The following is a 23,763-nucleotide window of genomic DNA, read 5'->3' as shown; positions in this document are numbered from 1 at the left end:
TATGTCTGCATTGTCTCTGTACACAAATTGATCTTTATAACTTTTCGTTATAAAGTGTTAACAATGAGCAAAACTAAAGCATTTGAATTTTTGTTATTTAAAGTAAAAGATACAATAAAAGCACATAATTTTTATTTGATGTTCGGTCTTCTAAAGGTTGACAACTTTAATCTAGCCAGAAATTTTTGTCTGGCACTTGGAATAAAAAAGAGTCCTTTTTATAAGCCAGAATGGCACATATGGTTATGTCTGTCCACCTACATGGGAACTTTACCTGTGATATCAAACCAAACAGGAACTGGGTTCTGTTGTAGAGACACCACACCCACAATCTCAGCCACCTTGTCATTCTCTGTGACGGTAAAATTATAGAACGGCTCATCAAAGAGCAATGGTGGAGATGAAGGAGGTGGTCGTCGAATCCACTCAATATGCAGACGAGCCGTTGAAGACTTCTGGGGACGGCCATTGTCTGATGCTTTAATCTGGAGAAGCACAAAATGGCTGCAATTAATGACTGTTAAATCTAATAGTTCATAAAAAGTTTAGAATCAGCTTTTAGTGATTATACTAGTTCAATGACATTAATAAATACATTTTTCCGTATCATATTAATCGCAGTGTATGCAATAATACATTTTTTGAATTACTCAAAAATCAGGCAGCTTTTATAACTGCTGATTTTTTGGAATATAAACCCCACTAGTTTCCAGAGTAACTAAATGGTAAAGTCTTTGCAGCTATGTTTTAAAATGTCTTTCCAGTTATAAATATGAGACATTTTTATATCAATTCGTTAAATTACAGAAAGTCAAGGCAGCATGTCTGAAAGTAGAATACTCATTTGTCTTCTGCCAAAAATAAGTAAGAATAAAATATAGGACCCATCCAAGCAACCGAGTTAGAATAACTGAATGGAACAAGAGGTAAAAATGAACTCATACAGTCAAGATGTCGTAGCTTCCTGCAGTGAAGGCCTTGCGAGATGACACCACAGCTGTTTTGGGGTCTATGAAAAATTTTCCATCCTCATTGCCATCCACAAGGCTGTATGAGAGGTCACTGTTGGGCCCGTCGTCCTGGTCATAGGCAAACACCCGGTAGATGGGCTCAGCCTTCTTTCTTCGTTCTCTCTCCGGAAGTCTGACTTGGTAGACCTTATCATGAAAAGTTGGTCGGTTGTCATTTTCATCTAGGACTGAAACCATAACCCACAGCGTACTGCTCTTGGGACTTGGACTGCTGTCTGAAATCAGCACCTATAGGAGCAGAAAGAGTTACTCAAATTCATCATCTATACCCCAGATCCACTAAAAATTACAGTCCATAGAGAAGCAAGAGCAGCAGTATTTTACTGTTTTCATTGCAGACTTTATAGGTCTTGCCGATGATAGCATCTGTTAGTAAACTGCAATCTTTGAATTCTCACAAATGTTTAACTCACTGACATTAGAAACAGACAGTTGGGCTGCTCAGACCATCCTACTCTTCATTTCAAGACAGCATACGGACATAAGTATTTTCCTACTCTTTCCATCTTTTCCTGATTTCAAAATAAAGATTGATAGGGTGGTAAAAGTGGGCAACAAAATAACAGGTCTTAGTATTTTATCAATCTGCTGTATATGAGCAACATATAGAGTACCAGAGTTCTGATAGTACTTAACTGAAATAACAAATGTCAGAATGGAATGTCAAAATGATTAATCCCACGTCTCAGTGATCACCTCTGGCTTCAAGAACAAAAGACCAGATGCCGGATGAAATTTTTATACGAATTAGGAAAGATTTCCTCACCTCTAAAGCGTGCTCCTGTTGTTGTTCACGGTCCAGTTTCCGAGAGGTTGTAGTGATCAGTCCTGAGGAAGAAAACAGAAGCAGTTATTACATTCAAGGATCCAAGGGTTTTATTGTCATACTAGCTCGCATTTTCGCATTTGGAATTTGGAAGTTCGGAATTTGGACTCAGGTCCCAGATCAGGAAGCTTAGTAAATAAATAAATAAATGACATCAATAACTGGGAATTAATGTGATGTACAAAGGCAATCTATGTTATTTAAATTATGTTTTGATTGCAAATGTATAAAATGTATTGATCTGTAAGATAAGGGACAGAAGGTGACTCAGATATGGCGTGAGAAAAGGGAAAGTTGTTTCAGACAGAGTGGGCTGCAGAGGGACTCTTTCACAAGAGTTCCAACGGGATAAAAAGAGGAATTTTCTAAAAATGTGTTGTTTTAACAGTTTGTGCAAAAAGTCACAAAGGCATCGCCCAAGAAAGCAGAATCACTTGCTAATATTTGGGGTCGTGCCTCAGGGTCAGTCTTCGTGTTCACGTCAGGAGAAGAGATCATGAAGACCATCTGGGTTTGAGAGAAGAACTGAGCTTCAATCAGACCGAACAACTGCAACCCTGATGAGGCCAAACCACGAGGCAAAGGTCAAAGTTTCAGAATTTGGGTTTATTCTCAAGACTGCTGCTTTACGCTGGGTTATTCCTTTTGTTAGAGCCAAGAATTTTCACAAGTTTTGTCCAGAAAAAGTGGAGGAATTTCTTAATTTGATATTTGGGGCTACATTTTCCCATCAGGGAAAATTGGATTTTTACCATGTTTTCCACAAAAAGAACAAATGGATCAACCCTGGAAAGGCTTTCTATGTGGTATGAACCTCTCGCTCTATCTCCTGCAAATTTATTTCATTCAAAAAGTTCCCTCAGCTACAGTTTTAGGGAACATAACTCAATGATTTTTGCAACTTATGGACTTTTCCTGTTTCGCTGGATTTTTTACTGTGTGCCATGCCTGCTAAGCTCTGCAAATTAAAGCAATGTAAGTCTTACCGGAAGCTATGAAAATTTGATTATTAATATTGTCACCTTTAAGAGTTCTTCATAGTGTTTAAGGTTGGTTGCTGTGTTCAACAGAACTATCAGAGGTTTCTATTGGTTATTTTCTTGATTAAGAAAATAAAAATAAATCCCAGAGGTCAATTTTTCCAGATTTCTAAATCAATTCAGCCCAATTCCAAGTGTAGGTTGTTTAAGAGGAGAAGCTGCTGTTAACGAGAGTGGCTGGGCGGTTTGGCTGCAGGTTACTCAGTCTGACCGGGCCATCAGATGAAGCGGGGTTTGATGTTCGGATGCTATGCACTTAAAGGCTGATGGATTCTCCTCCACCAGCTTTAACAGAGCCCTGGTTGACCTGCTTGGGACTGTGGCTCAGGAGGTTCGAACCCTTTGAACAGAGAGCTGGTTTGGGCCGCTTTACAGTGGTGAGGTAAGCTCGATGGCGACAAGCAAGGGAAGCCGCTGGAACAGTCTGTGTGCAGGATGGGTGGAGTCCTTCATGATTAATTTTCAAGATTTAATAAGTGTAACGTCTGGTACAGAGAACCCAATAACTCAACCAAGCACAGACCACGTTTTAATGGATTTATTAAAAACCGGAACTGGCTGAGTCACAGACTGCTCATACAAACGTCCAGGAGTAATTCTTGGATGATGAATCAGCTGCTCAACGTCTGACTGGACTATAGAGTCTTCACAGAAAAGTTTCCAGGATGATTTCTATGCACAAATCGTCCAATGATAAATCTTCTCTGATGGGTGGAGACATGATAAGAAGGCAGGTGAGGGTCAGATACACAGACGCAAATAGTGAGGTGACGAGGCATGAGGTGAGATGGGGTCAAAGGTGAGAATCCTTTTCTGTGGTTTGTGTACAGAAAGCAGAGATAAATGTAGAATCCAGCAGTAGAACGAGCAAATGTGTTGCACAGAACAAGGTCATAACTGGAAGATTAAAAAATGGTAAGGAATGAATGCTGACCATCTACACACAGAACTGGAGTGTCTGTGTCTGGAGGGAGCTTTAATAGAGCAGAACACAGGCACTATGAATAACCTGATAACTACTTGATGTAAGAACAGAAATTTATTCATTAATGTCTTTAAAATCAAACGTTTGATCTGAGGAAAAGAACCAGGCTGAAAAAACCCAAAGATGTGTTTCAACTGTCAGAAAACTTTACAGTATCCCAGTCAAGTTTCCTTTGTGCTTGTTACAGCCAAGCTGATTCACTTGTACAGATGACTGCATATGAATGAATGACTGTGGTTGACTGCTGAGTTGACAAACAATAACTAATAGTCACTCTAACTGATTTACAAGCTTTGGAGAACTGATATATCTTGGCAAAGGAACAATTCTAATTCTTCTTTCACATGACTTTGGCCTAAAACCCAATTCCATGGCAACACCCTTCCTTAGTAACCAATTAGACAAGACCATGGCAAACAAACATCCTCTTGTGCTGCCAGACAAGTAGAGACTTTGTCTTTGCATCAATTATGTTTAATCCACCAATGAAACACTTTAACAAATGGTAAATAGATTAAACCTAGATGTCACTTTTCAAGTCATACCTACCACTCAAAGCCCTTTTCAGCTCGAGCCAGCCACTCTCACAGACTCAACTTACATGACCGAGAAACAGAAAATGACTCACCAGTACGAGAGTTGATAGTAAAGAAGTTTTGTGGGTTTCCACTAACAATCCGATAGCTTAGCCAATCAGCAGTAGAAGGCGGGGAGACATCAGGATCCTGAGCGTGGATTTGAATTACAGAAACGTCTCGGGGAGAATTCTCTGGTACTGAGCACCGAAGCAAAGGCTCGGAGGTCAGTGGGGCGTTGTCATTGACATCGTCCACTTCAATGAACACCTCAGTTGTGCTGAACTGGGGGACAACGCCACGGTCACTGGCATAAACCGTCAGCCAATAAGAGTCCTTGGTTTCCCGATCCAATGTGTCTGTGGTGTAGATCACTCCTGAGGAAGAAGACACAGCAAACACTTTGTGCAATCAAAGAAAATCCACCCAACTTCAAATATTAAATGTGCTTAGAAAATAAAGATTAAATAGATGAATAGAAAAATGTAGCACATAAGGAACTTTGAATTCATTTTGCAATCCATGTAAAGAGGGGAATGCAACAATATCCTGCACAATTAACTTCCAAAACAAACATAACATGACTCTCCGGAGAACATTCCATTTAGTGTCTAGACACAATATTATACGGAAACATTGAAGCAACATCTAAAGACTTGAGCTGGAACTTTAAAGGCCGTGGCGCTGATTGGTCTTGAAAATGGATAATAACGCTAAGCAAAGAGCCATTGTTATCCACTTTGGCTCTATGCTTAAGATTCTCAGAGAGAAGATCACATTGGTCAAACAATTTAAATGTCATGAAATTTTGCTTGTTAAGATTATCTTTCAAACCTCATGCTGAGAGGATAAAAAACCACTAAGTTTAACCACGCAAACTTTAGGAATACAAGATACTGTCTAATTTAACTGAAAAAATGCTGTTTTTTTTCTGCTAACAAGCTGGATAACTCATTGACCATAAAAGAAAACTCACCCGTTTCCTCATCGATGGCAAATCTTCCAAGCCCGCTCCCATCCCGAATGGAATAGTGGATCTCTCCATCTCTACCAACGTCATCATCTTGAGCACTAACTTGGAGTAAAGTAGTTCCGATTGGGGCATTCTCTTCAATTCTTCCAGTCAAGGCAAAGTGTGAAAAGTAAGGAGAGTAGAGGTTTTCATTCACATCGATTACTTCCAACTCCACAAAGGTGACAGACAGAAGAGACACAGGTTTTCCCTTGTCTTTGGCTTTCACTGTGAGGTTGTAGAACTGCTGGACCTCATAATCCAGTTCCTTCGTCAGTCGAATGGCTCCACTGTTCCGATCTAATTCAAACCATCCATTGTGGTCATTGACCAGAGAGTACCGCACCTGGCCTCCCAATCCCACATCTGGGTCCTGGGTTTCGATCCAGGCTATAACAGTCCCTACAGGAAGATCCTCAAGAGCTCTGGCTTTGTAAACACTGGGGATGAATAGTGGAGGACAGTCATTCACGTCCTCTAAAATAACTTTCAAAATGGTGACTGAAAACTTGTGTCTCCCTTTTGCTGCACTGTCTCGAGCTTTAATCTTTAAGTTATAGGTTGGAACCAACTCTCGGTCTAGTTGGCCAGTGACATAAACTATCCCATTAGTGGAGTTAATGTCAAACTGTGTGATGCTTGTCAAGAGAGAGTAAACTATCTCACCATTGAGTCCAAGATCTTTGTCGGTGGCCTCGACCTGGATAATAATTGTGCCTATTGCAGTGTTTTCAGGAATTACTATTCTATATCCTTCTTGTAAAAACTGAGGGGCATTATCGTTTGCATCCACAATGTGAACAGTAAGCAAACGCCAAGTTGCTTTCTGTGGGAGACCAAGGTCAAAAATGGTTAGGTTGAGGATATAGTGATCTCTCTTTTCTCTGTCCATAGGTAGAAAAACACTTATTAGACCAGTCTGCAAGCCAATGTTAAAACAACTGTCGGTGTTTCCATCTGAAATAGAGTACAGAATCTGACCATTGAAACCTGTATCACCATCATACGTATTCACCTGGAAAACACTGGAGCCAACCTTTAAGTCTTCCTGCACAGCGATATCGGTGGGAAAAGCTTTGTCGAACTGGGGTGTTTGTCGATTAACAGAAAACAGGTCAATAAAACCTTCCTCAGTTTTAGATTTGGTGCTAGCTTTGGATTTTGTCAGTAACTTTTCAGCTAACCTTTGTGCTACACTGGTTTCTTTACATGTAAAATGCTTGTAAAGAGATTTTCCATGTACAACTGAAATGTTGACAAACATGGGATCTGAAAAGTTTTCACCATCTGTGGAAGTTATTTTTAAACTGAAGATGCTATGCTTGGGGCTCAGTGCTGAAAGGGAATTACGCAGTGCAAGAACTCCTGAATCAGGGTTGAGGTCAAAGAGCCCCAGCTCATTTCCTGAAATTATCTTATATTTTACTAACTCTAACTCATCTATGTCAATTGCAGACATTGTGGTAATTGCTTCATCTACTGGGAAATCTACAGAAATCACACCCTTGCATGCTACCTTCTCAAACAATGGCTTATTGTCATTTACATTTTGTAAGTGGATTGTGACATTGACTTCACTCTCTCGCCTGTAGGGTGAACCCCAGTCAGAAGCTCTAACAACAAACACAAATACCTCTGGCGAGGCTTCGAAATCTAGATCTGTGTTACTGCTTATGACACCAGAAAATTGGTTAATTTTGAAGGGTAGTTGCTGAAGGCAATGAATACTGTATGTAATGTATCCATTTTCACCTTTATCATCATCGACTGCAGAAACTGTTAATACGTTGGTCCCAGCTGGTACACTTTCGTTTACAAAAACCTCATAGAAGGACTGGGAAAATTCGGGCGTGTTATCATTGGCATCTTCAATGGCTACCTGTACTTTAGCTCTGAGATTGCTGTCTACCTCCAACACCTCAAGACTAAAGATATCCTTGGAAACATGGGTCAACCAGCGAGAAGTGGAAATTACACCTGTTAAGGTATTAATTTTAAAAAAAGTTGAATCTGCAGAGGGTGTCAGAATATACTCTGCATCATCAGGTTCCGGTTTGATCTTAAAAAACCCCACAATTGTGCCAGGTGGTGAAACTTCATTGAGACTAACAACATAGAACTCTTGCTCAAAATTAGCTTCTGTTGTCTGCTGGTTTGAAAACATTATGTGGAGAACTTGTGGATCAGAGAACTGGGGAGGAGTCCCTCTGTCTTTAGCCTGCAGGGTTAAGTTACAGCCATATGGGAAAGTTTCCCAGTTTATCATTTCAGTGGATTTAATTGCAAATTCCTCTTCTTCACGTCTTTCTATATAAAACTGTCCTGAAGGGTCACCATCCATAATAATAACAGAATCAATTTCCCCGTTTAAGCCTTCATCAAAGTCTTCAACACTAACAAGGGCATACAGACTATTCTTCTCCAGTCTAGAGGAGGCGTGGGTGACTACAGTCATAACTGGAGCATGCTCATTCACACGCTCTATGTGGACAAAAAGTTTGGCTGTGCTGCTAACTCCGTTATTTCCATACAGCTTCATACCACGGTCAACCGCCATAATTTCTAAGTCGTACCGGTCCTGTTCATCAACATTAAGCTTTCCACTAAGATAAACCACTCCACTGGTTGGGTGTACTGCAAACAGTTCCATTTTGTCCTTGAAAAAAAAGTAAAATTCTCCATTGGAGCCAATATCTGCATCAGTGGCAGTAACTTGCGCTATGCTAGTCCTGAGAGGAGTGCTCTCTGCTATGGTCACAGAGTATGTGGTGGGTGAAAACAGGGGCCGGAGGTCATTCATATCCAACACTTGAATGCTGACTTTAGTCCAGGCCTCAAGAAGAGACTCTCCCTTGACATAGGCTTTCACTGTCAATACATAATTATCTTGAATCTCCCGGTTTAAGATGGCTGCATTGCCCCCTTTGGTCCTTATGCGCAAAAAAGAGAAGTCCCCCAGCACGTAGTCTTCTGCCTTGAAAAGCCCTTCGTCATCTCCTGAGGTAATTCTGTAGCGGATTTCCCAGGACCTTTTGGTAAGGTGAATGCCCATTTTAATTTTACTGTTGGCATAGGTGCGTGCTGCTGAGTTTTCATAAACTGTTGCATGGTAGACGGAATGGGTGAAGCTGAAACTGGGCACATCCTGAGTTTCATGGGAGTTCTGGTTGTAGCCGGCTGATGGCTTGGATATCAGTAATAAGAGTTGGAGAGTCAGGCTGAGGAGAGGAACTTGCATGCCTGCCCATTTACCCATATTCAAATCTATCCCATCATATTGCCATCCTGAAACAGAAAAAAATAAACAATGACAAGTGTTAGACACAGGAAGTTGGAACCGACTAGTATGGCTAGTCGGATATATATATGTAGAAATGATACAAATTTGGCCTACGATAGAGATCTGTAGTCTGTCAGCTAAACATGGTGACCCATCCAGGGATGATCAGTCCTCAGCTTCTGTCCAGATTGGCTAACTAGCTAACTAGCTACATTGGCTCCACAGTTCTCCTCTCAGAGGCCACAGTCATCTTGAGGCCCTCTATGCTGCTTCAGTGGTGCTCTCCTTTTGCGTTCCCCCTTGATGCTAACACTCTGACACTAAGGCTCTGACCAAAGAGTGAGCCGCCAAACCTCTGCAACCAACCTCAACTGGGAAGCACCTCGCTCTCCAACCTGCCCACTTTACAGTCACTGACCAGCCCTGCATACCTGGAGACCTTTTCCTTAAAGGCTTCTTCCAAGCAATCTCCCCATGGGACTGTCAGCTCCAGCAGCATGGCTTGCTTAGTGATCTCAGACACTACGGGTAGATAACTAAACGGTTGGCATGTTCAATTGTGTGTAAGCAGTATGCTTTATTTATTTATATTCACATGTATAAATGTGTATTATGACTAAATCTAACACAATGTCACTAATAACTCAATGTTTGAGCTTCAAGTCTTAATTTGTTGATCAAGTGAGTGAAGACTGTGAGGCAGGATTAATTTTATTTAGACAGGGATTAGAGTAATTTATTAGATCTACTCAAACTTGTGTAATTATATGTTTTATGGCACTCTATCGGTCTGTATGTACAGTATATAGAAAGACATACTGTGTGGGTTTGTGTGTGTGTGTAGTTGCTCTGTGGGCTATATACAGTACTTGCTTGTCTTAACCCAATACTGCAAGTAAAACAAGGTTTTTGCAAATTGTGATAGAATACATACACTGTACTGTCTTTCTCATCCCAGAAATAAACAGTAAAAATGTTTGAAATGTCCAGTTCCTTAATGGGAAAGGCATCACACACATATTAAGTTTGGTGTGTGTTTGTTCACGATTACAATGGATGAGCTCATGTTGACAGTTCACAGGATCAGTAGGCAGTTAAATGGGGGAGGGGTGTAGCTGTGTGGCCCTGGAACTGCAACTGACAAACTCTATTCATGTTCACCACAGCAGCCAAATTCCTCCCCACAGCAGACGCACACCACAAAATTCCCACTGGACCAAACGGAGAGTGAAAGGCTGATTTTATCAACTGTTGCATCTCTACAAGGCCCTTTTTTCAAATCTGAACAAGTCAATATCACAAATTGATCTAATATCTAATAAGTACAAGAAGTTAAATCTGTCACAGTTTTAGGATGGTAATTTATCCATGAAAACAAACTAAATATTCCCAAAATTATTTCAGGCTCAGAGTACCTCAAACAAGAAATAGTTTTCTTATACTTCAAAGATGGCAACCTAAAAGATTTTGGAACAAAAAAAAAACACATAGCAATATGAACAACAACAATTAGAGCATTTCAGTGCTATGGCACATGGATAAGGAAACAGAGTCTCCTCTTTAGGAGAACTTCCCAGCTAACCTAGTTAAAACATTCAGAAAGAAACAGAACACAGAGATGGTGCTGGACAAGTAGACAATCAACTCTTTAGGAAAGAAGGAAAGTGCAGGCCTGCTAAATCACTTGCCCTGCAGGTCAATGACACAGAACAGGAAGGGAAGGGGAGAGAAAAGAACATTGAACTTTTCTCAGGTTACCTAAAAACATTAGGAGGGTTAGGAAAAGGCTGGAACATCAACAATACAGCTACTAACATGCTAACACCTTCTGTGCTAACAGTGCTTCTCTTATAACACTCATTGTAAAGGGCAACTATGAACTTCCTGAGTTCTTTTTGTCAGGATATTAATCTGGAAGCTGTAGAGAAAAAAAATTGTATTAATTTATAAATACAACTTTCTGATATTTGTTTGTGTTCAGCCATGAAGAATTGAAAGCACAAGTGAGAGCAAGGAAATCCTTTTTTTGTACAAAGCTACCTTTGTGATTGCATAATGTAAGAAGATACTCTCATTCTCTCGCTTTTTCTATTTCTCTCTCAGACATACAGACACACGCACACACACACCTCTCACCCACGCCCGCCCACACCCACACACACACACACACACACACACAAAACAGATTCAAGCAGAACTACAAAAAAAGGCCAAGCTATCTTAAAGCAGAGCTCAGATTTTATAGGTGTCTATGGCGTGATCCAATACTCGCACATTAAAGTAACATAATATTAAATGACATTTATAGAATTTTACCGACACATGTGCAATGAGACAAAAAAAAAAAAATCTGTTTACTATGTTTATCTTGTCCATTTGACATCTATTTGGTGGATGTAAACAATTTATGGTATGGTCAATCAAGTCATTCAATTTGTACAAAGCTGAAACACTTAATGTGTCTTTTTTTGTGAAAAGTAAGAGATTTATAAGGGAGCTAAACAATGAGCAACATTTCTGATTTGTGCAGAGGGATTGGGGTTAAATGGAGTAGTGGAGTTAAATGTTAATGAGGGCAGTGAGATGTGAACAAACTGCTTCCAGTCTGATGCATCCATTCAGCATGTTTCAGATGAACTGTGGGGGTCAAACACTCAGATCTCAATATTAATACATGACGATGAGCCAGTAGATCATCACTGTTTGTTTTGTGTGTGCGTGTGTGTGGCGTGTGCGTGTGACCGTGCGGGCGCGTGTCGGTGTGTGTGTGTGTGGGTGTGTGTGTGTGTGTGTGTGTGTTCATATGCATATTACATCTACATCAGAGTTAAGCCCTAATTTTTACATTTTTGTTTTCTGCTTTTTTAGAATGCAGTGTCTCCCCCAAATTAGTTGGGTTTTATGTTTTTCCATGAATGTTTCTTTGCTAAATTACTGAAATGATTGAATAATATGACTGTGATTACTAATAATTAAATTCAAGCTTCTTCAAATGACATGTCGAATCATCCAATTTATAACTGCAGTATTTAATATTTTGATTGTTTGAATACATGTTTTTTAAAATATATTTCTCACAGTAGCACAGTTGGTAGCACTGTTGCCTTACAGCAAGAAGGTCCTGGGTTCGAATCCCAGCCTGGGGTTTTTCTGGATGGAGTTTGCCTGTTCTCCCTGTGCATGGTGGGTTCCCTACTGATGCTCCGGAGCTCTTACAGACCACCGCTTCAGCAACCTCCACTAGTATCAAGAGGGATTTTCTGAAAGGTTCCTTCTCTCTACTAAAATGAGGTAAACAGTATGTGTGTTTGTATAATTGCAAATGTAAATGTTGAGTTGGGAGCAAGTCAGCAGCAGTTTATTTGGATTTAAAGTGACAAGAGCCCTTAAAACAACTCATTCTGAAAGGAGCTCAAAATAGGATGAACTAACAGACTAAAATATCATTAGCTAACAATGATATTGTGCAAAAAAAAAAATGTAATGAACATGATTTAGTATAACTCACAGACCTATCCTAACTTGTTCATGGAAGCATAATAAAGCCTTTGCTATTTTCTTTGCCTTTTCTTCCTCTTGGATCAACTTATATAAAATCTCTTTTCATTGCTACGCCGATGATTAGCAAATCTGCATGCCTTTAAGGCGAGTTGATTCTTGGTCCATCAAAGCCCTGATTGTGTTTCAAGAATCTTAAAGCTTGCATGGCCCTAAATTCTCTGTACTTTAATAAAAGAAAAAGATTCTACTTGCTTTTGGAATGTGTCGAGTTGATTTCGACCCCCAGGCAATCTGTGCTAAGACCACAGTTACAAATCTGGCTTTTTAAGATGGACATTGCTTTCAATCTTGATGGCCACAGTCAAGTCAGTTTTTATCATTAAAATAAAAAAAATAAAAAATAAAAACCTATTCTGTCAAGGCAACACTTTGACAGTAATTCATGCCTTCATTTTATCACAACTGAAATACGGTAGTTCCCTCTATCTCGGAGTCAGCCACTCTTCCTCGAAAGGTGCAGCATGTCGGACCAAAGTCGGACCAGAACCAACCAGGGGGAGTTTAATATTTCAGTACAAACTTTCTTACTGCCTGGAATAACTGCTCCTCAAAATCTGTTCTGACTGAAGAACCTCTGTACTGACTATCCGTACTAGCCAGCAATCCTTTCTGCCTTGCAGAGTCAGAAGAGCGGCTCATGAAAGTTGAGTGGAACTATTTTCCACATAAATAAACACACCCATGAAATTGAGGACAGGGGGCCAAAAGTTTGCCAGGCGGAACGTCACACAGCTATCACAAACGTTACGTTTCCATTGACCATTTAAATGCTCTAACTGGAATCACATAAATAAATTTGCTTAATGGAATCGCCAATTAAAAAAAAAAAAAAATCACATTTTTGCACTAGGATGAGTTGGTTTTTCAGCCATATCAAAATTTGTGTATCCAGCAAAACTGCAATGGAAACACATTTTTCACATCAGACGAGTCACGTGGTCAACAACCAGATGTTACTACTGATGGAAAAGATGCCAGTTGGCCTCACATGGTATTATTTCCAAACCATAATGGTTTGGTATTATTTTATGTTAACATGTTAACTCAAAAATGTTTGTGTTAAAATTTTTTAACACAAACTCACTGTGGGCTGCTGGTGGGCGGCCCCAGCGCCGCCACCACCGGGCTTAGCAGGTTTTCTCGGGGGAAAAACTCCGACTGATGTTCAGCACTTTGATTCAGCTTATAAATACAGTTGATGGTGATGATGACTTTGCTACAGTGACTAAAATAGATAAAAGAACACTACTATAACGCCTCGGTAACAGTGATGTAGGATGCTTAGGACAATAGGATGAAAGCTAGAAAATGAAATCATAAAGGCTTAAAAAAACACCTAAATCTTAGGCCTGTTCTGTCTATTTCCAACCTTTAGTACAATTATCGGCAAAATCATGTAACGGCAGTACTATAAAACTAATAAAGGTAAAACTATTTTACAAATGATTAGTATAATTTATGTTAAACTGAAAAGCCCTTTGTTCCATATTCTGATGCCCATCTGGAAATTCAACAAGTCACCTCCACCTTACATTTCTTTACATAGCAATGCTGCTCTGTGATTGGTTCATTTGCTATTTGTGATAACAAAAAATTGAATAAGTACATTTTGTAAAGTAGCTGGTGAGTATAATTTAGATCTTTTCTTGTCCTTTACTTGTAATGGGCTGAAGCCCTTCATCCCCTCATCACGTTTCTCCAGCCCTGAGTTCTCATTCCACTGGGATCTTTGTGCCTCTGCTGTAAGCATGGTTACTCCCTGCAGCTCGTTAAAAAGGATCAGTAATACAGCAGACCTTAGTGGAGAGCCTGAAAAAAAGTGGAGTAATTTGTATTGTAAAAGGAGGAAGAAAGAACATCATCAGTCAGCATACAAAACACCATGTGAGCCACTCCCACAAGCTGCTCACTTGCCCACAGAATTCTGCACCGTAATCCTTAGCTTATTAAAATGGGAATTCTACAAACACGATATCCTACTCATCAGTTATAAATGATCACTATTTTGTCTGTTCAGAGAAGTGTGTGGAGAAACAGCTAAACTCTCACTGACAGGCAATCAAAAAAAAAAAGGACTACCCTCAAAATAAAATCACAAAGACAGCCAATAGTGCTCCGGGCATCTGGGCTTACACAAGCAGCATTCAGCAGGACTGAAGCTTTTGCAGAGAACAATAGCAACTCTCCCCTCACCCCCTCCTATCTTCCCCTTCCACTATAATGGACCATTCCAGCACAAACAGGCAAGGAAAGAGCCTTGAATCCATAGAAACCTCCCCCTGCCCCCCGTCTCTCCCACACTTTTTCTCTTAAACACATCGAGAGCAAGAAGGAGGGAGGAGCCTCCAGGGTGATGGCATTTGGCACAAAGATGCAAAGAATGCCCTGGGGAAAGAGGGGGTGGAGGGGGGAGGGGGAGGGAGGTAGATGGATGTTCTCATAAACCTCTCTTCCAGTGTATGGATGTCACTGTGCACTGTAAAGGAGCATACCCCACTGTGGCGGCTCCTCTGCACATTCTCATGAATGTAATGTGCAGCCATGCAGTCACAACTCACAGTTCAACCTCATCAAGGTCAAACCACAGAGCAAGGGAATCCGTCAGAAAAAAGGATATTACAAATCAAAGTGTTGCGGTGCAAATTTAGGAGAGGAGTGAGTTCCTTTGCTGTAGTCAAGATTTTCACAAATCCATCAATATTTCATCTAAAGAAGACTTTTTTCTTTGCTTCAAATTGTAATGACGATGTCCACATACCCACATTCTCATGCTTCAGTAATAATGGAAGCATTATTACAGGTCTAGAAGTTAAAGATAATGTAACATGCACTCTTAGACGACTATTTTTAATCCTGTACCTCTGTAGGAGGCACAGACAAGTTTCTGATATAATATTAATGTTTCAAAACGGCTTCATTTTGCCATCATTTAATTCCTGAAGGTCTGCTGCCTGTAGGCGCCCGAGAGCCTGGCAGAGACTTGATTCCCCTGCCTGTATGAAAAGCAGAGCAATACTCCAGACCACTTGTTGCTGACTTTTCTGAGTCAGCTGGTTGACTCATAGAAGTTCAGAACAACAACAATAAAGTTCAGGGGCCTCAAGCATAAAGCGTGTGTGCGCACAAAAAATGTGCGGCGCCATATTTTACGCACAAGTCGGCAAGTATAAAAATGAACTTTGCATCAAAGTTTGCGTAAATATACGCACAATTTCTCGCTGGCGTGAAAATGTGCGGCAGCCACGCAAACTTTTTCTGTGGACAATATCAAACTACAAAGCATCAAAACTCACCTAAATACACCTGACTACATTCGGTGTTATCTAGACCAAGAAGCATCAAACCCAATGTTTTTCATGATTTTAATATTTTATTGTTTAAAGTAAACAATGAAACTAAACCGCATTTATCCTCAGACAATGAGCCAACACGCACATATTTTAAAGAAAATAAAAATAAAAGTATGTGAAAACCTCGCTCGAATGTAAATAGTACTTTTCCTCAGTTTTTGTTTCATAAAGATTGGTCTGTGCGCCGAAGCGCATGAAATGCATCTAGGGAGTTTTTTCATTCTCACTAAAAGAAGAAAACAGGGTTGGATCAGCAGATTAACTCAAACCTGCTGATTAAAAATAATGAACAGGTTTGATTATTTTTAAGGTGATTAAAGTATGAATGCAATCATACCTATATAAGTAGCTGTGCAAAGGTGAGCCGCGTAATTGTGGAACATGTTGGCTCAGATGGAGAACATCGCCAATGGAAGGATTCCATTGAAGGAAGGAGGGTGGTCTAATAGGCCAATTTTAAAAGCAGTCAGTAATAATTGTAATTTACTGAGATGTATTTGTGAACAAACAGAGCTAAAACTCAAAGATTTAAACTCATAGCATCAGATTGTAGCTATGGTAACACTAACTATGAAGACTGTTCTTTGAACTTTTACAAAGTAAACATGCCAGCTCCTTAAAATCTTAAATTCAAATGTTTTTTTTAATTATTATTATTTATTTATCTATGCTGAATCCATTAAATGAAATTTAGCGGCATTGATGTTCTCAATAAACAAATGTTACATTTATAGATCTGTGTCAAAATATTAGCATTTGGGGCGTGCTGTGGTGGCGCAGGGCGTTAGCACGCCCCACGTTTGGAGGCCTTAGTCCTCGATGCGGACGTCGCGGGTTCGACTCCCGGTCCCGACGACCTTTGCCGCATGTCTTTCCCCCTCCTTCCTGTCTGCCTACTGTGGAAAAAATACGAGCCACTAGCGCCGCAAAAACTCTTCGGAGAAAAAAAATAAATAAAATAAAATATTAGCATTTATGGGGCCCCTGAAGGCCTGGGGGGCAGAAGTGCAATTAATTGATATTTATTTTAATGAATTTTTTTTATTTGTTGTTTTTACGACTCTATAGTTGTGGGTTTTTCACTGACAATGTATTCCCATAACATATATAATAACACAGTAATATCTTTACATTTCCTGTCAATTTACCACCTTTTAATAGAGAAACACGGTGGGCAGCTGGTGTACGCCCACTGACCACCAGGCTCAGCAGCTTTCACAGCTTTAACTCAAGTTAGTTAACTTCACCCAGCTGATAAATGTTCCCCTGTCATGTCTGTGAACCATGCTGTTTGTTTAAATGCATTTCAGACATTTTTGCTATGTGGAGCATTTAATGCTATTTTTTCCATTTAATGCAAATTTTTTGCAGAGCCTTTGTATCATTTGAATAATTAGCAGTAATTTAATATAAATATATGCAGAAGCTTCAGATAAGACTCCAGGTCTACTTTAGAATGCTTAGAGTTTAGAATTACTTGAAATTATTAGAATTATTAATCAGAAATGACAACACGGCCTAGTTAAAGTTCCAGTCTGTACCACGTCTGAATGTAACTCTGCTGAACGGGTCTTCAACCTGAACCCAGTGACTCAGACAGTCTTCTCAAGGCAAATTAGAGGTAAGCAGTGGTTAGTTGAACAAGTCAATGCCAGATGTATTTAATTGTATTTTTAAGAAGCTTATACATTTTCAGGATTTCTTGATGCTGCAGAACCATCAGTGTTGTATCTACTGTGATGCTGGATGCGTGTGTGCAAGTCAACAAGGGTGAAATAAACACTCATGAATGCCGAGTTTATATAATGTTCATTCAGAGCATCATTCTAACTTTTGCTTTGTTTCTGTTTTCCAACTGCAGAGATGATCTTGAAGTGAACGCCTGATTGGCAACATATGAGTCTCAAGCTCAACTGGTGACTTGGAAGACAGCGTCTCCCCATCAGCAGGTCCTGTCATAACAGTTCAGGCTAGTTAGCACGGTCACCAATGACAGCGGATAAATGGTTTTCCTGTAACGGAAAGTTGTTTCTCCACCATTAGTGCATTTAGCAGCAAGTTTAATTGATCCAGATCAACGAGATCCAATCAGAATCCTACAAAACAACTATGTCTTCCTGTTAGGACTTAAACACGGAGCTATTTGTGTGAACAGATATACAGAGAACAGTTGACTGTCGACATGCTATTTTTACGTAGCATGTTAGCAAGTTTCCCCAAGAAAAACAAGCTGAGCCTGGTGAGAGGCGTGACAGTTCACCAGCAGCCCACCATGGGTTTGTGTTAAAAATGTCGACAGAAAATTTAACATGACTATTAGGACTAATAATAGTCATGTTATTATAATTATTATGACTAATAATTCATATTTCAATTAATAATTAATAATATTATTGGAAGATATTTTTGATAATAATTAAATATGCAACTATAGTGTTAAAAAATACTTGATATAATTAAAACAAATTACATCCCGTTTTTGCACATCACTTAAATCCTAATTAAATAATCAGCCAGCCAATATTAAAACAAGACATTTAATGCAGGTCACATTCAGAGCCATCAAAAGGGCCCCCCAGACCTCCAGGGGCCCATAAATGCTTAAATTTAGATCTAGAAGTTTTATATTTGTTTATAGAGAATGACAATATGATTTAAAGGTCCACTATTATGCAAAATTCACTTTTTGCATAATAAAATATGAATTTTATTATGTACAGAAAAAAAACGTGTTTCTGTATCTCTTGCTTCTAGAAACAGTCCAAAAGCAAAACAAAAACACTCAGCCGTTTATTGGGAATAAGTAAATGTCCTGCTGGTGTCGGCAAAACAACCTGTTTCAAAAACTTTTAAATTGTTGTGTCAGAATTGGTTACCTAGCAACCCTAAGCCAGGCCCAGTCCCTCATCTGGCAACCCAAGTGCAGCTCCAACCAGTTCATTACAAGCTACCGCTGTACAATGGCTGCTGGAAAAGGAAAATATTTTTTATCGGCTGCAATACAGAGCAGGTCTAAGTTTTTTCAGTAACATCGAACCTGTGACTGGGAGAAACGTTACTCACAATATCGGTGCATTTGCTGTAGTAAACTGGAAGTGATGGTCTACATTGAGAAGATGCAGTGTTTGTGAAAACATATCGGACTCTCATTCAAGAGAGTCCGACATTTATGATTTTTTTTTTACATATTGAGAGAAACACTTCCCCTCTAACCTTGCAAATATATATTTTAAAAAAGGTCACATATGCAGAAAAAAACTGTCTTTGTGCTGAACTATTGTGCTGATGTGAGCGGCTCGACTTCACATCATGGCACAGCCTCAAAGTGAAGCTGAAGCCTTAATGACGCTATAAATGAGTCAGATTCACAGCGTTCAATCCTTCAGTGGTTTGTGGCTGGATGGTCATTCAGGAGGCTCCACTTCTTCTGCTTCTGGGTCAAAGATGTACGGCTGCCCCTTCTATACACACATGGTTTGAATTCTTGTCTCTTCTAGGATTGTGTATCTAGTTTGTTAAATTTCTAGTTTCTTGTTTTCTATGTTCCCTGTATATTCTATTCTCCCATTTCTTCAGATCAACTGCCTTCCATCAAAGCTGCACCCTGTTTCTAACCAGCTACCTTCTCCTCATCCAGGAATCAACTCTCCTCCATCATTATTTGTCAGTCAGGGTCTTTGTCAGATCCTCCCATTGCTAACAGTCTGTCTCCCTGTGTTTCCATTGTGTTGCATATATTTTACTTATTTTTAAGTTGACTGTCAACTTTTTTTTCTTTTTGCCGCCTGCCTCCACCTTCCTATTCACCATTTTATAAGTTCTTTCGCATTGAGTATATCGGTCTTTTTGTTCAACCTGCTGACTCACTGCTAATTTAGTTAACAAAGAGTTATAATTTGCGACAGAATAAGAATTCTAACCTTCACATTCAAATGAATTTGAAAGACTCAGAAACAGTTTAGTACATGTTACAAGGCTGCTGATATTTCAAAGTGAGATTAAATACTCTTACTCAAACTGTGTTACTGTCCCACGGTTACTAAACAAACCAAACCAAAACAAAGGACCGACAGCCCGTCATTTTGTGGATGTCTCAAAATGACCAACTTGGACATATCAGCTACTGTTACACGAGTGGCTGTCACTGTCTACAGTTTCATAAAGAGACATTTCCAGAACTCTGTCATTTTTTATGTTCTCAGGTACGTCTGTTTACATTTTGTCTTGAAGCTGAAGAAGTCTAATGCGAACACATCCTGCAGACAAACTAAAACTTCTGGAGCTATTACAAGTAAAATCACTTAAGTCAATCTGTACTCTTTTTCACTCAAGTGCTTATCAGTTTATTGACCTCACAACACTAACATTTCTGTATCTGACTCCTTGTTGATGTCAAATTTAAACATGAATAGATGAAAATCCTGGACTTTTCCAAGAATTTTGAACATTTTGCAGCTCTTAGGTGTGAAAGCCCAACCTGCTTATGAATGGAGTTTGTTTTAGGTTCCCTGTGTCCTCTGCTACAACAGAGTTAATTATTACATTATAACACTACCAAGCATAAGACATTACCAGTGTGTAGATGTGTATCATGTTATAAACTCTTAATTTAGTTTCAGCAGTGTGATCCACGTGACATTGGAATAGGTATTTGCTGACAATGTTTTGTTGTTTCCTTCTCAATTCGTCTGTACTGAAAAATATCTAAATGTCAGCTGCAGGTTAGAGCAGACAAAACAAACTTTGGAAGTCCAGTTGTTTCATGTCTTCTGTGCTGTAATTACAACTGCAATACCAATTTGAATGGCAGGAGCAGCTCATACAATGAGTGTCTTGCAATGGGGGATTTCTAATGTTGGCGTCTGTAAATTTGGTTGCAAGCTCAATGACACAAGATGCTCGGCATCTGACCTCCGACCCACATCATGCAAGCCGCAGCATCGCAGCAGACAGTGTCAGAATTCGATTGGAAGCGGACCGACCCCACCTCAAAAAGTGGATCGTGGTCGGGATGTTCGGTCCGTACGAGGAGTCACACCCTAAACCTAGCTTGCATTAAAGATGACTGGATGAAAAGATTTTATTTGAAAAAAAATCTACAACATGAAAAGATAATTTTTCCAAACTGCTTTTTCTGCAACCCAAAATCTACAGAAAAGTCCAATATGGCACACTTCTACTGAGAGTCAACACAGGCATGACATACAGCAATACATCTAAATGGACCTCAACTTCATTTTGTTGGGTTCTTATTGTCTATTTTTTTACACTCCTGTGGAACAAAATATTTTAGCTAATGACCATAAATTCCACAGTCATCTTTCAATACATGTCAGGACTGATGGCAGCACCAATGAGCCTGTGCAGAACAGTCTGAAGAGAAGGAGGTGTGAGAAGACAAGCAGGCTGCGATAAAGCAGAGGCAGAGGTGTTGGGTAAAGATGTGAGGAAGCACAGGCCGCTACAGTAAGTGAAAGGACAGCTGTATGCTGTGTGCCTGGCTGCCTGCCAGCCTGCTGAAAGGTGAGAGCAGACAGCTCCCCTTTACTCTCACAAACACACACAAGTAGCGGCTATATATCATATATTTTCAGAGCTTTTTTTTTTGTCTTCCTTGGAGTAGATGAACAGAATCGGGTCTTAGAATGGCTTCCTTCACTGTCTGCACCTCCTAATGGCTTTTGCAGATTGATCTCACAATGGAAGTATAACGTGGTCATCCCTGATCAAATCACTCCTCAAACATGCATTCTCCTTTACCACTCATCACCATGCAAACTTATATTTATATGTTTTCACTGAAGTCTGTGTGGACTGATGTCTTCTTCCTCTCCACACAGATCTGATCTGCGATGTATAACGAGACTGAACAGGCACATGTACAACACTGAGCCACTTATTCTTCATTGGCATATTATATTAAATAAATTAACTAATAAAGTCTTTGTTGTGATTACTGGCACTAAATAGGATTGGATTTCACAAGATCTTACTATTTTTCCGAGCTGCAATCCCGGACTGAGGTGTCCTACACTAGGCCGAAGTGATGAAGATGATTACCATAAGGGCGAAGCAGGGGGAAATGCTTGCTTTGGGGGGCTTTTTACCATTTCATCTCCGTCTTTCAAAGCCGATAATTAAAGGGCTTTATCTCCATCTACTGCAATATCAATGCGAAAAAGGCAGCAGCACCCTCCATCACTAACGTACAACAGGGTGAAGAAGCGTCACGTTTCGTGCACTGAATAGCCTACCTGTTAGTCTCCTGTAGCCTGATGTGAGCGTTTCAGAGAAAGCCAGGACATCCGCGTCGCGAATCGGTCCGAGTGGCTCCAGGCGGACTCTGGCTTGTTCCTAAGCAGCTGAATCGGGAGCCCCGTTTCCCGCTACTCTTCAGCTGTGCTCGGCCCAACACACCATTTACCGTTATGTGTCCCACACAGCTGCAGCAGAGAACAAGCCCGTAGTATATTAACTGGAAGATGCTTCATGGCTCACATCCGACACGGGATCGTCGACAATAGGCTTCTTCACGTTACCGCGCTGCATGCATGGAGGCACACCTCTTATTCTGCGGTCGGACTTGGACCTGCTCTCCGGATCTCTTCACCCGACCATGCTGCCGAAAAAGCACAATGAAGTTGTCCTCAGAACTCGGTGTCTTCCACTCCACCGACAGTGCTACTGTGAGACGTCTGCAGGAACTCGTCTAGGTTTCTCTGCTCCACGGCTGCTGCTGCTGCTGCTGCTGCTGCTGCTGCTCACGATAGGGCCGGGTCGTCCGCATATAGACGCGCACAGCGCATCCTGGTGGAACGTTCTTTCTCTGTGTTCAGATTGTTGAGCGGTAAGGTGCTGTCATCCTGGCGCTCAGGTGCCCACAGTGCTTTAAGGACACCATTTCAAACGCAATGTAGGCCTGCACAAGCTACACTGAGATGGCTGAAGAGTCATGGCAGTGTCCTTCAAATGTCCATTTCTGCTGGACTATTCATCCTCAACCAAACTGTCACACAAGTGTCTATGTACAGAATGACCAACTTTTGGACCAAGTCATCGTTTTGCAAGTTAAAAGTACGTTTAAAGTAATTCTACCCAATCCTCAATCAAGTCATTTGACCAAATATGTAATTTAATTAATTTAATTTAACATGCGATGTAATTTATAAATTTTAAACATTAAAAGGTTTATCTGCTTGCCAGAGCGCCAGGCAAGAGAAAACGAACTTCAAAAATATCACAAAATCAGTTCTGATGTCATTTTTTTATAGAATAACAAATGTATGGAGCTAAAACAGTCTCAACATTCACAAATGCACAGGAAGATTCACACATACACAGAACAAGTTCAAACTTGTATTTTTGATGCAAACACAACTGTGTGGGACTTTTACTGCCATAAGTCAAGCGCATATATTTTCAATTTGCCAGCAGGATTTCATCTTTTTCTCAAAACTTGTAATAATTGTGCTTATTGTGTATTTTGTCGACAAAATTTATCACATGATAAACACCGAAAATGTGGCAATGTTCATCAAGGAAGCTTTGTCTGTCACAAAAAAAAAAAAAAAAAAAAATCAGTTTTCAAAATGTAAAGTATTGAGATAGGTTTTGCTTCACTCTACTGAACATTTATGAATACTATCTAACTTTGTGTTGGTGAATATTGGGGCCGGTGTAATAATGGCTGCCGAGAATTAGATGCCCTGTCGGGGGAACGAGCATCGCTCTAAACTTTCGCATAATGATGAGAAAACGGACTGAAATATGAGCGAAGAGGAAACTTTTAAAGATATTTGCCACATTATTATGTTTCTTGGCCATGTGAGCCCGAAAACGGTGGGTTTTATTTTGTAGATGAGTTGAAATAAATACGGTTTTGACACCTTTATTGAGACACGAGTCGAACGTTTTGCAGTCAATGTCTGTTGAGTATGTTCTCAGCTAATGGTTTGCAATTCCCCGCTTTTTCTTTTAACACTATAACAGCTCAACGCATGAGAAAACAGAGGCCCATTATGTAGAACATTTGATATCACCCTTAGCTGTCTAGGAAGGGATGCATTTTAATTTCTGATCCAACAACTGCATGCATCTATTGTC

The 23,763-nt window shown here is 40.0% G+C and overlaps 1 protein-coding gene across 6 annotated transcripts in view; it reads right to left on the bottom strand.

Annotated features, from left to right (window-relative positions):
* Positions 1-22,765, bottom strand: part of fat3a (FAT atypical cadherin 3a) — a 69,676-nt gene extending 46,911 nt beyond the window's left edge. For 3 of the 6 annotated variants that reach the window (XM_032545290.1, XM_032545289.1, XM_032545291.1), the window contains exons 1-6: positions 21,915-22,764; positions 5,434-8,754; positions 4,511-4,834; positions 1,798-1,859; positions 945-1,259; positions 275-485 (exon numbers count right to left, since the gene is read on the bottom strand). In XM_032545290.1, the coding sequence (XP_032401181.1) occupies positions 275-485; positions 945-1,259; positions 1,798-1,859; positions 4,511-4,834; positions 5,434-8,725 (4,204 nt within the window). In that variant the 5' untranslated portion in view covers positions 8,726-8,754; positions 21,915-22,764. Of the gene's footprint in view, positions 1-274; positions 486-944; positions 1,260-1,797; positions 1,860-4,510; positions 4,835-5,433; positions 8,755-21,914 lie in introns of all 6 variants that reach the window. The other 3 variants (XM_032545288.1, XM_032545292.1, XM_032545287.1) reach the window with 2 other exon arrangements.
* Between the last annotated feature and the right edge of the window lie 998 nt (positions 22,766-23,763).

The sequence above is a fragment of the Xiphophorus hellerii genome, chromosome 18 (assembly GCF_003331165.1).
Source record: "Xiphophorus hellerii strain 12219 chromosome 18, Xiphophorus_hellerii-4.1, whole genome shotgun sequence".
NCBI classification, from domain to species: Eukaryota; Metazoa; Chordata; class Actinopteri; order Cyprinodontiformes; family Poeciliidae; genus Xiphophorus; species Xiphophorus hellerii.
The sequence above is the reverse complement of the archived record's forward strand: the minus strand, read 5'-3'. Positions and strand labels throughout refer to the sequence as shown.